The sequence below is a fragment of the Gracilinanus agilis genome, chromosome 2, assembly GCF_016433145.1.
Source record: "Gracilinanus agilis isolate LMUSP501 chromosome 2, AgileGrace, whole genome shotgun sequence".
NCBI classification, from domain to species: domain Eukaryota; kingdom Metazoa; phylum Chordata; class Mammalia; order Didelphimorphia; family Didelphidae; genus Gracilinanus; species Gracilinanus agilis.
Window position 1 is genome coordinate 651,979,597 of NC_058131.1, and position 12,248 is coordinate 651,991,844.

Consider the following 12,248-nt stretch of genomic DNA (forward strand, 5'->3'; position numbering starts at 1 on the left):
TATTTCCCCAGACTACTTACCTGTCCAGTAAGGCTTTATAGTCAAGCACTCCAGAAATGAGATTGGCTGTAAACCTAAAAGAGAAAGACACCACAGCCATCAGTTTTCCATTCTAGGGAGTTGTACTATGATCTCTCCTGCAAGAAGTATTACTTGAGTTGCTCTTTAAAATAAGCTGATGATTCTAAAATGTAGAGATGGGGCAGGTAGGTGGATTAGTGGAGAGGCAGCCAGGCCTGAAGTCAGGAGGTCCTGAGTTTATCTGACTGCAGACACTTCCTAACTGGATGGCCCTGGGCAAGTCACTTAACCCCAGTTGCCTAGCCTCATTTGTCTTCTGCTTTGGAAACAATACTCAGTATTGATCCTAAGACAGAAGAGAAGGGATTAAAAAAATAAAAAGTAGAGATGAACAAAGAGTATATTCTACGCACTGGGTGGGACAATCAGTGCAAAGGCACAGATGAGGAAATGGTGTGACATTTAGGAAGTACCCTAAAAGGTCCAATCTAACTGAATTATACAGTGTATGAAGTGTGAAATATAGAAGAAGCCTAGAAATATAGCCTGGATCCAAGTTACAAAGGGTTTTAATAGAACCATTGATATGTGATCCTAGAGCTAAGAAGGAGTCACTAGATTTTATTGAACAGGGGTCTGACTTGGACAGGTCTATGCTTTAGGAACACAGAGAGTTCTTCCTTTATGTAAATTTGCATTATGCAAATTTGACTTTACACAAAGAATTCTGAAAGAAATCTGCATTCCAAAAAAACACCTGTGTTAGCTTGACTATACAGTACTATGTTCACTAGGCTCCTGCCCCTCGGCTTGGTTCTCTATGCTCCCTCCTCCTCAAATATAAGTGAAAGCAGAACAGACCTTGGAGAGAGCTATGGCTTCCCCAGTGCTGGATGGGGGCTAGGCTTGAGATCTCTGGTGCTGAGAGAGAAGTCCTTTGCTCTGTTCCACTCACTCAGTCCTGTGCCCTGCCCACTACTTTCCATTAGTCTGTTCTTAGGTACCACATGTTGGTCTCAGGCCTCCATATACTGCCAGTGCTCTCCTTTGTCTATGTCCTTGTCTGGCCCCCATGCTTCTGCATTTCACATATTTTTCATCTTAGTTCTGACCAGGCTCCCACGTGGCTGGCCCCAGCCTGCTTTTCTCCTCCTCTTGTTTCTCTGTCCCTGGTCGCAACATGCCCTTGGACTGTACGCTGGCCCCCTCCTTCCACAGGTATGTGGCCCTCTTGTCCTTTTGTGCCTCCTTCCCTTTCTTCCCCACATCTGGCTGGCAAATTCATATTACATTAAAATTACTTTATGTAGGGGCAGCTGGGTAGCTCAGTGGAGTGAGAGTCAGGCCTAGAGACAGGAGGTCCTAGGTTCAAACCTGGCCTCAGCCACTTCCCAGCTGTGTGACCCTGGGCAAGTCACTTGACCCCCATGGCCCACCCTTACCACTCTTCCACCTATGAGACAATACACCGAAGTACAAGGGTTTAAAAAAAAATTACTTTATGTAAAATTACTTTATGCTCCTTAAAACAAGAACTTTAGTATAAGTTTCACTTCTTTGAAGTGGATGGATTGGAGAAAGAAGAGACAAGTTAGGAAAGCCAATTAGGAGGCCAGTCCAGAAAAGAGGTGATGAGGATCTGAATGAGAGCAGTTGTAGTGTGAATGGAGAGAAGGTATTGGATGCAAGAGATGTTTTGGAGGTAGAAGTGATAAGACTTGGCAAGTGCTTAAATATGTGGCATAAAGGAGGGAGGTGGAATCATAGGTCATGAATTCAAGGTTGTACTGTGAAAGGCCATTTTTATTGGTCACATCTGAAAGGCAGGGACTATGTCTATTTTGACCCCAAATTAAAAGTCAATTTGACAGTTATCTGGCTAATTTTATCAGAATAGAAGCAACCCTGATAGATAATTTGGACCATAACAAGACACTTTAGAACCTGTGTTATCCAGCTTGCTTTCAATACTAGTATAATTAAATATTTAAGTACAAACTATAGAATTCATTTTTGTGACAAGGTAGGAAAGGTATCATAGTGAGGACTAGAGAGGAGAGGTTGGCTGGATAGAGAGTGAGGGCTGAATCTCCAAATAAGAACAAATATAAGGTGTGAGATGGAATTAAAATTTTATCTTGTTCTGATCACCCTGACTACTCTCCTTCTTCTAGTCAGTACAGTAAGTAAACTGCTAACTAATTAATTAAATTATGAAATGGGGCAGGCAGTCCTATTTTTGGGGGGTACTTGCCAGGAAAAACTATGACAGCAGTGGAGAAGTGAAGATTTGCTCACACTTTAATAAGGGTATAGAGGAAAACAACATAGAAAATACAGAGATGGTATGTAAGAGATACAGAGGAGGCAGACAGCAGAGATGGGAACAGTAGAGCAAGGCAAACAATGTGGTTGGGGAGAGGCACTCAATCTTACCTTCTGCTAGTGCTATTTTACATTGATTACTTACAATCTTATTTGCTATGTTAAAATTGTATTTTATTCTGGTCCCCCTGGCCACCTCTCTCCTTTCTAGTCAGTATAATAAATTTAGAAATATCTGATGCAAGGTAACAACAGCAGGAAGTAAGATTGTAAAGGAGGTCCCCTAGATCAAAGAAACATAATTTACAAATTGTATCTTATATGAACAAAAACACATCATACTAATAGTGCTAAATCAGAGGGATCTATCCTGGATTTGCTGTCAGGGACTTTTTGTCTTATGATGTGTAAATCTCAGAGTTCTTTAATTCCACAATAAGACCAGCAGAATACTAAATGTCTGGTAGAACTGAGATCTGTATGCAGGCACCTGGATGCATACCTAGACTATGGTCAGCAGCCTCTCTGCTAGCCCTCCTCCAATATTTTCTGCACACCATTCCCATTGGTCTTCCTGAATTTTTGTCATGCCATTCACTTGCTTAAAAACCTTGTATTATTGGTACTTTAATGCCCATAATGTAAACTTAGACTGGTATTCAAAGACTTTGGCAAACTAAATGGGCATACTGCTTGCACCTAACATGGTGAGAATAGATGAGTCATATTCCTTGACCTCTCAGTCAAGGAGCCACAATAGTCTTAGGGGGAGGAGTCTTGAAGAGTCCTTTGCCCCTCTCTTCCTGGAATTTCAGAAGCGTAGAGCACACATTTCTTAAGCCTTTTTCCTCAATAAAGTAATGTAGGCATAATATACTGGAAGAGACAACTCCTAGGAATACAATTGCCAAACACCAAAGTTTTATTGTTTTACCTCAAGCTTGGAGGCAATTAGTACTGCAAAGACTTTGTTTTTTCACACTTTTTTTTAGTTCTTCTGAGAGAGCATGCATGGTAATCCATCTCCTGTTGTACTGGCTTCTCCAGGCTGGGTAGCCAGTTTTACTACATGCTCAGAAGACATTATCCTGAAACTTCACCCCTTCCTAATTACCTGGATTCCTCATTAGTCTGCTTCTGACCTTAGTCTCCACTCGATCCTTTGGAATTTCTGTTCTATTATCCACCATCTTATCTATCCTATTGAACTTAAAAAACAACAACAACAAAAAATACACACACACACACACACACACACACACACACACACAAAATCTTCCTATCTTCTATCTTAAAATCCATACTATGTATTGGTTCTAAGAGTGATAAGAACTAGGCAATGGGGGTAAATGACTTGCCCAGGGTCACACAGCTAGGAAATATCAGAAGTCACATTTAAACCTAGGACTTCAAGACTTCCTGGGGTGGAACCAAGATGGAGGAATAAGTAGAGGAGCAGTTTTGTGCCACCACAAGAATACTCTTTGCCCAAGATTAAAATATCGCCACAAAATGAATATAGGGGTAAAAGAACCAACAAGAATGAAACAATTTTCAAGAAAAGAAAAGCCCAAAAGGTAGGCAGACAACATCTGAGGCATTGGGGTAAGAGGTGAGCAGAGCCAGCAAGAGGCTATAGCAAGGAATAAAGAGCAAGCCAATAGTAAATCATCTCCAACCCCCACTCCACATCTGCAGTCACAGGTTCTGAACTTATGTCCAAGATAACATTCAGACCCTGAGATCCTGCCTGGGCAAATAGTGGTCCAAGCCAACCCACACTCCTTGAAATTTCATACCTCTGAAATTTCATACTAGGGCAATCTGGGCTTAAAGGGGCTGTTCCATGTAGGCCCAGAGTGAAGACAGGAAGCCCAGTTTGGTCTTGGGATGAGGACATAATCCACAGTTTGGAATGAGGGCATAGTTCACAGGGAGAGCACCCCCCAACACCTTTGCCCAAAACCAAGGGCAGAGCTCCAGGATAGGGTAATCAAGGGTGTGCCTGATTGGATCAAGAATACAGTGAGACCAAAAACTTAAACCTAACCCTGGGGCTAGATTTTGATCAGCTCCTGACCTGATTGAGGTCAGAGTGAAATCAAAACCTTACATCCAAGACTGAGGAAAATAAGTTATCAGCATCTCAAGAGTCAATTGAATCAGGAGGGAGAGAGGGGTATCAGAGCTCTCAGTCCTTAGACCATCTGGTAAACTAGTAACTACCCAGAAAATAAGCTGACAATAACATCAAGGAAGGACTGAAGTTTAAGAGGGTACCTCAACTTCCCAGAAAACAAAGCCTACCTATAATTAGATAGGAAAAATGAGCAAACACAACAACAAAAAGCAACTAACTCTAAAGAATTTTTATGGAGACAAAGAGCAAGGTACGGAAGGGGACAGTGAAAGCAATGGAAACATACACAAAATCCAAAAGAAAAATATGGATTAAACTTAGGACCTCTGTTCTCTAGACCTGACTTTCTATCCACTGAACCACCTAGCCACCCCCATTCTATTGAATTTTTTAGCTTTCATCCATTCTATTTTTGCATTAATATAATAAGTAAGTTTATGCCCCAAGGCCATTGCATTCCTGGAAACTATTCCTCTTCACAGTACATTTCATAGGATGCATTTTGTTTTATTTCTTTAAGGCAAAAATTTATTGAATTCAATCATGAAAGACATTTTAATTTGCTAAACAAAAGAATTGAAAACGCAACTAAACTTAATCATAATGTTTATGCAAAGTGCAATTCATACTTCAAAAGAGTACATTTTGTCATTCCCCAATAGATACATGGTCAAAAGTTATGAATAGGCAATTTTCAAAAAAAGAAGTTCAAGTTATTAATAACCATATAAAATGTTCCAAATAACTAGTAATTAGAGATATACACATTAAAAAACTCTGATACTCCCCATCATACCCATCAGATTGGCCAATATGACAAAAAAATAAACTGACAATTATTTTTGTAAGGACTTCAGAAAAATAGGTGCATATTGCTGGAGCTGTGTTTTGCTTCAAGTATTCTGGAAAACAATTTAATACTATGATCCCAGAATCACTAAAGTGTACAATTTGACTCAGCAATACTATTCCTAAGCATATGCCCAAGGGTAAAAGAACTCATATCTATAAAAATATTTATAGTAGCTCTTTTGTAGTGATAAAGAGCTAGACCCTAAAGGTATGCAGATCAATTGGGAAATAGCCAAACTTTGTGGTATACACATGCAATGGAATATTATTTTGTCATAAGAAAGGATGAAAAGGACACTTGAAAAGAAAGCCAAGAAGACTTATGAACTGATACAGAGAAATGAATAAAAGCAGGAGAAGAATTTATATAATAATAACGCTGTAAAAAATTTTTTTGGGGGAGGGGCAGCTGGTAGTGCAGTTGGTAGAGGGCCAGGCCTGGAGTCTGGAGGACCTGGGTTGAAATCTGACCTCAGATATTTCCTAGCTGTGTGAACTGAGTAAGTCATTTAACCCTATTTGCCTAGTCCTAAGACAGAAAATAAGGATAAAAAAAAAAGAAAAGCAACTTTGAAAGACTTAAGAACTCTCATCAATGCAATTGCCAAATTGCCAAGGATTCCAGAGGACTAATGAAGCATGATACAAACTTCCTGACAGAGAGGTGATGGACTCAGGAGACATACAGTTTTGGATACGATATATATGTATATATGCATATACATATGTCACTAATTACCATTTATTCCTTTTTCTTTTTCAAATGGGGGTAGGTGGAAGAGAAAGGAAGGCTAGGGAGAGGGTCCCCATCAACAAGCAACAAGAACAAAAAGACAGAAGAAAGACCAAAAAGAATGACAATTAGAACAACTTTGAATGTTACATATTGAATTTATCACATACTTTAAAAAATAAAAGCAAGGCGGCAGCTGGGTAGCTCAGTGGAGTGAGAGTCAGGCCTAGAGACAGGAGGTCCTAGGTTCAAACCTGGCCTCAGCCACTTCCCAGCTGTGTGACCCTGGGCAAGTCACTTGACCCCCATTGCCCACCCTTACCACTCTTCCACCTATGAGACAATACATCGAAGTACAAGGGTTTTTTTTTTTTAAAAAAAAAAGCAAGTTCTACAATTAGAGATTTGCAGTTCCTTGTATAATATTCTCTATCTGTTCTGCAGTGTATATGGAAAGGCTTATTTTATTTGATATTTGTTAAGTTCAGAATACTAAACTAGTAGAAATTTCATGTAGTTAAATTAAAACAATGTCCCCTTTGGGGAAAGATATTATGATGAAACCTAGCATGTCTTATATACACACCTATTTTGACAATTCTGTCCACTCATGGCTACTCCCAGTTGACAGACCAGTTACCACATTCATATTCTCTTGTGAACCATGCAGTGTTTGTCATACTCCCAACTTTTTCAATCAATTAAGAATTAATCTTTACTAATCACTAAGGTTTATCTCTCTGGGGTGGCTGCATGGTACAATGAATACAGTGTCAGACCTGAAGTCAAGGTAGACATTTTCCTGAGTTTAAATCCAGTCTCAAACACTTACTAGCTACATGACTTTTGATAAGTCACTAAACCTTGTTTGCCTCAATTTTCTGAGGCATTATCTAAAAAATGAATTGGAAAAAGAAATGGCAAAGCACACCAGTATCTTTGCCAAGAAAACTTCAAATGGCATCATGAAGAGTTGGACACAACCAAAATGACTGAACCATAATAGTCCCTTTACCTCTGTTTTTTATTTCATTTCTTCCTCTTCCCACTTCATGACCTTATTTCAATAACTATCCATTCTTTCTCACGTTATCTTCAATGATTTCCTCACCACTGGCCTCTTTACATCTATTTATAACATATTTAACTCTCTCCCAATCCTAACCCATTCTACTATATTGTTTCTTTCTTCTCTCTCTTCACTGATAAACTTCTTGAAAAAATTATCTATGACATTATAGGGATGATTCTATGAGAGTCTTCACCATGTAGGTTAGTCAAGGTATTTTCTTGAAAGGTTGCCCAAATGCAAAGGGGCCAGAGCATGAGAAGTCCCTGCTCCTCCCTGAGACTTGTGACTAGCAATTCAGTAGCTTGCTAGCCCTGGCACAGAGAAACTATACTCAGATGAATCAGCTTGGTATTCTCTCTTTCCACAGTTATAGCCAAATGAACCTCCTTTTAACTGTTAGTTGGACTATGAGTCTCATTTTGTGTTAAATTTTGAGTCTGAGGTTCTTAACTGGCTTTTATACCTCTTCACTATCCACTTTCTCATCAGCCCCTTCCAATTGAACATTTACCCCATCCAACTCTACCAAAACTATTCTCTCTAGTGTCTTTAATGATCTAGTAATATTTTTTCAAACCCCAAATTTCTAGACCTCTCTGCCACTACTAACTACAGCTAATCATTTTTTTCTCCTGGACACTCTTTCTTCCTTTTGATTCTGATACACTCACTCTCTTCTTCCACTACCTTCATAATACTGCTTCTCTTCCTCCTTCACTGTCTTTGCATTCTCTTCATTAAAGTGTTACCTCAAGAGACTATTCTTGGCTTCTTTACTCTCTCCCTTGGCAATCTCACTTATACCTGTGGCATCAATGACCACCTTTATGCAAATGACTTCCAAATCAATATCTCTAAACCTTATCTGTCTTCTAAGCACCGTATATAGCTCTCCATCTTCCTTTAGGAATCCCTACCTGAAGTCCCCACCAACATCTCAAACCTAAGAAGTCTAAAAACTGAACTCATTATCGTTCTCCTGAAACCTCCTCCTACTGTCAGTCTGTGTTAAGTTCAGAATAGTAAAATAAACTAGGAAAAATTTCACATAATTAAATTAAAACAATGCCATTTTGTTAGTCTATGATACCACTATGCACTATTATCTCATCTTCTTATTTTTAGGATTTTCTCTGACTCTGTCTCCTTCATCCATCCAAGCAATTAAGTCCTGTTGATTCTAGGTCTGCATCTCTTAAAATTGACCTTTCCTGTCTGCTTCCATATCACCACTCTGGTATATGCCTTCAGTACCACTTGCCTAAATTTTTTTCATAAACCTTCTAATGAGCCTTTTGTTTCCTGCCTCTACTCTCTCCTCTTGCCAATACAGCCTTTATGCCACTGCCAGATTCATATTTTTTTCCACATTGGTTTGGTAATAATACATCTCCACTCAAAATCTTCTCTGGTTTCCTATCACATTTTGGGTAAAGTTGGAAAAGGACAAAGAAAGGGAAGGCTGGGGATAGTGAAGAAAAGCAATTATTATTCTGAGTGTTGCCTCTGGATATCCCCATTTTAAAACTGGAAAACAGGTAATAAAGTTTAAATAATTAATCCAGTGACAAAAATAGGGGTAAAATACAATGAAGTATGTTGATTTTTGGTGTTCTTTCTATTATGGTATGTGGATACCTGGTAGGGTATTCAAACAGAAAATCTATCAGTTTTTCTGGTGGGGAATTTCTTTCAGGCTGCATTTCAGGGACAAATAAGTTCTATCTTTAAGTAATTTATAATTTATAAAAGCAGTCTAAGATGAAAAGGAACAGTGTGCTTGGTATATAGCAATTGCAAACTTTAAAAAAACAGTAAAAGAATGGATTAGGCTCATACTTGCCAAACAACTTTCCTCTCTCATGGGTAGCAAAAAGCTTTCTTTCTGAAAGATATATTACTAAGGAGGTGCCATTATTCCTTGGAACTTCCATCTTCATGCAAATAAAAAAGCAACTACAAGGAGTTTAATAAGTTTTCTTCCTTGGCATTTCCAATTATATGTGCATTATCTAGGCCAGAGGTTCTTGACTTGGGGTCCACAGACTCTCAAGGAGTCTAGAGATAGATTTCAGGGTTCTCTGAACTTGGATAGGAAAGAATTTGCATCTTAATTTTTAAAAGTTAATTTTTTTCAATGAACAAAAATCTTTCTCCTCCTAATTCTTCTCTATTAAAAAACCCTTATAACAATCATATATCTTTATTTTCACTAACCTTTAACCGAAACTAAGCATTTTTTTCTATCATGAAATTTATTTTGAGGGGTTCATAAGCTTCATTAGACTTCCAGAAGAGTCTATTGCACACAAAAAATATTAAGAACCATTCATATGTGTGTGTGTGTGAGTGCATGTGTACATGAAGGCATTTCAACATCATTAGAGATAAAATGTTAAAAGCTTTCCAGACATTTAATCTTGGCATCCTCTCAGCATGAAGATATTGTTAAAATGAAAATATTGGACTCTTGTCACAGTATAGAATGTGGGACTAGGTGTCCTCTAAAGACCTTTGCACCTGTAAGATTCAATGTTTATTTAGTTCCTGGGATGTATTAAAACAGGCTATATGATTGGAAACAAAAAGGAAGCAGAGAGGTCTGGGGGGTATAACAAGCCTGTTAATGACTACCCAACCCCTCATTACCAGTAGGGACTAGGAAAATGTCAAGCTAGTCATACTCCTCAGTGCTCAAGGGAAGCTGTTGTAAGGATCCTGGAGGGGCTTGCAGTATGAATGCAAAACAGTCTCTCAGGTAGGACCTGGGGCATAATAATGGGAAATCTGAGAAGGCTAACAGAACCTTAGCTTGCTGCACATGCAAAACATTTAAATTTTACATTTTTTAAAAAAAGCCTTTTGTTTTGAATCCTTTCAAAAAGTGATGATGATGACAATCTGGTTTTGCATTACCCAGCCCCTAGGAATTTGAGAAGTCAACAGCACAGGGGAAACAAAAAAAAATCTGCTAATTCCCTCCATTTTAAAAGGGAGAAGATGAAAAATAGGACACTAGAGGATGCCTATCAAAATGGTTTTTGTCATCTTTATTTTCCTTAGAGGATGAACTATGGCTTGATTGTATACTTAGAAAAATATCTTATTGGATGTAAGTCTTAAATTCATTCAAAAATTATTTTGTCCAACATTTTTCATTATTTGCCAAATTTTTATTGATTCGTCTTTGGTCGCCAGTATCCACTTTCTCCCCCTGCCCTTTGTTCTTCTGGGTTCACAGGTCTGTATGCTGCCCAGATCAGACACTTGGTGGTTCAAGCTCTGCTTTGAACCATTCTGCCTTGGAATTCCATGTGCAACTGATTGCTGTCCCACAATCTCATGGAGCCCCAACCCTGCTTGACTTCACTCTCTACTCACTGGCCATCTTGAAAGTAAACTAGCCAGTTACTTTGGCTTTATTGCATGTGAACCTCCCTCTACAGACTCCTCTAGGATTTGGAACCATGTTCAAATCAACTCTGCCATCATTCCTGGAGGGGAATTGTCAATCTGTTCCTTCATGGCTTTATTAACCATCTACAAAATTTTCTGAACCAAAGATTATTTCTGCTCAACCTCCTCTAGGTGTATGACTTCCCCTTATTAGAATTTAAGGACCTTGGGGTAAGAGATGGTCTTTCTCTCTCTTTTTTTAATCATTACTTTTTGTCTTAGAATTGATACTAACATCAATTCCAATGCAGAGGAGTGGTAAGGGCTAGGCAAATAAGGGCAAGTGACTTGGCCAGGGTCACACAGCTAGGAAATATTTGAGGCTAGATTTGAACCCAGGACCTCCTATCTTTTTAGGCTTGTACCTCTATCCACTGAGCCACCTAACCATTCCTGTCCTTGCTTTTGAATTTGTATTCCCACAAGGATTTATGTGAAACATTGTGCTTAGCAATAGTGTTTAATAAGTGTTTTTAAAAAATTATTTATTCATTCATCTGTGATTCATCTGGTATAACAAATATACTCTGTGCCCTCCTCCTCCACAACACAGAGGCCTAGGAAAATTAAACAAAATGGAATGAAGTGGAGAAGAAGAGTATCTTCTATTTTTAAGGACCACTTCCAGATTATTTTGCCAGTGGCTCTCTATAGGGTTCTGCACATAAAATTCAACTTGATGAACTTTCATTATTTTTCTAAGCCTTAGTTTCCTTATCTGTAAAGCAGAAATAATATGATATCTATACAATCTATATAGCTGGATTGTTACAAAGCTCAAATAAGATTATATACATAATGTATTTTGCAAACCTTAAATCTATACGGGAGATATCCCAAAACTCATATCATTGAGACAGTTAAACTTAAAACTGAACTCTTATTTTTGGGACACCTTGCATAAATGACAGCTATTATTGTCCCTGCTTTTTTTAACAGGGTCTATGCCAGGCTAGGGATATAAAGACAAAAATTTTTTTATATTATATTTTCCCAATTGCATAAGAGTATGCAATTGGGTATAGTTTTTAATAATTGTTTTCTGACATTTCACCATCCATGTTCTTCCCCCACCCCTAAGACTACAGGTAATATAATATAGATTATACATGTGCTATCATGCAATTGCATATTTCCATTTTTCTCATGTTGTAAAAGAAGACACTTGCTTCTTATACAAGAAAAAAAAACTTAGGAAGAAAAAAAGTGAAAAATGGTACACTTCTATCTGCATTCAAACTTTGTCTGAAACAAAATTTAAATAGTCTCTCTTGCAAGGACCCTGATGTCAAAAAGACTCATCTTTCTGGGTTCAAACCCAGCCTCAAATACTTACTAATTGTGTCACTTAACCCTGTTTGCCTCAGTTTCCTCATCTGAAAAATAGAGAAGGAAATGACAAACCGCTCCAGTATCTTTGCCAAGAAAATGCCAAATGGGACTGTGAAGAGTTGGATACAATTGAAACGACTGAACAACAACACAGCTTTCAAGGATTCTGCATTCTACTGGTAGAAGAGAGAGGAGGAATACTATATTTAAACATAAATATCCATTTTACAAAAGTACAACTGTGCAATAAATTTTTATGGGTTGCTTGCTTATATCTATAATTTCTTTTAGGCTGTTTTCTCTGTTAGCTTTACTGA

The 12,248-nt window shown here is 38.2% G+C and overlaps 1 protein-coding gene across 1 annotated transcript in view; it reads right to left on the reverse strand.

Annotated features, from left to right (window-relative positions):
* Positions 1 to 12,248, reverse strand: part of CHAT (choline O-acetyltransferase) — a 93,738-nt gene that overhangs the window by 62,909 nt on the left and 18,581 nt on the right. The window contains exon 4 of the mRNA XM_044662701.1: positions 21 to 74. Coding sequence (XP_044518636.1) covers positions 21 to 74 — 54 coding nt within the window. The remainder of the gene's footprint in view (positions 1 to 20; positions 75 to 12,248) is intronic.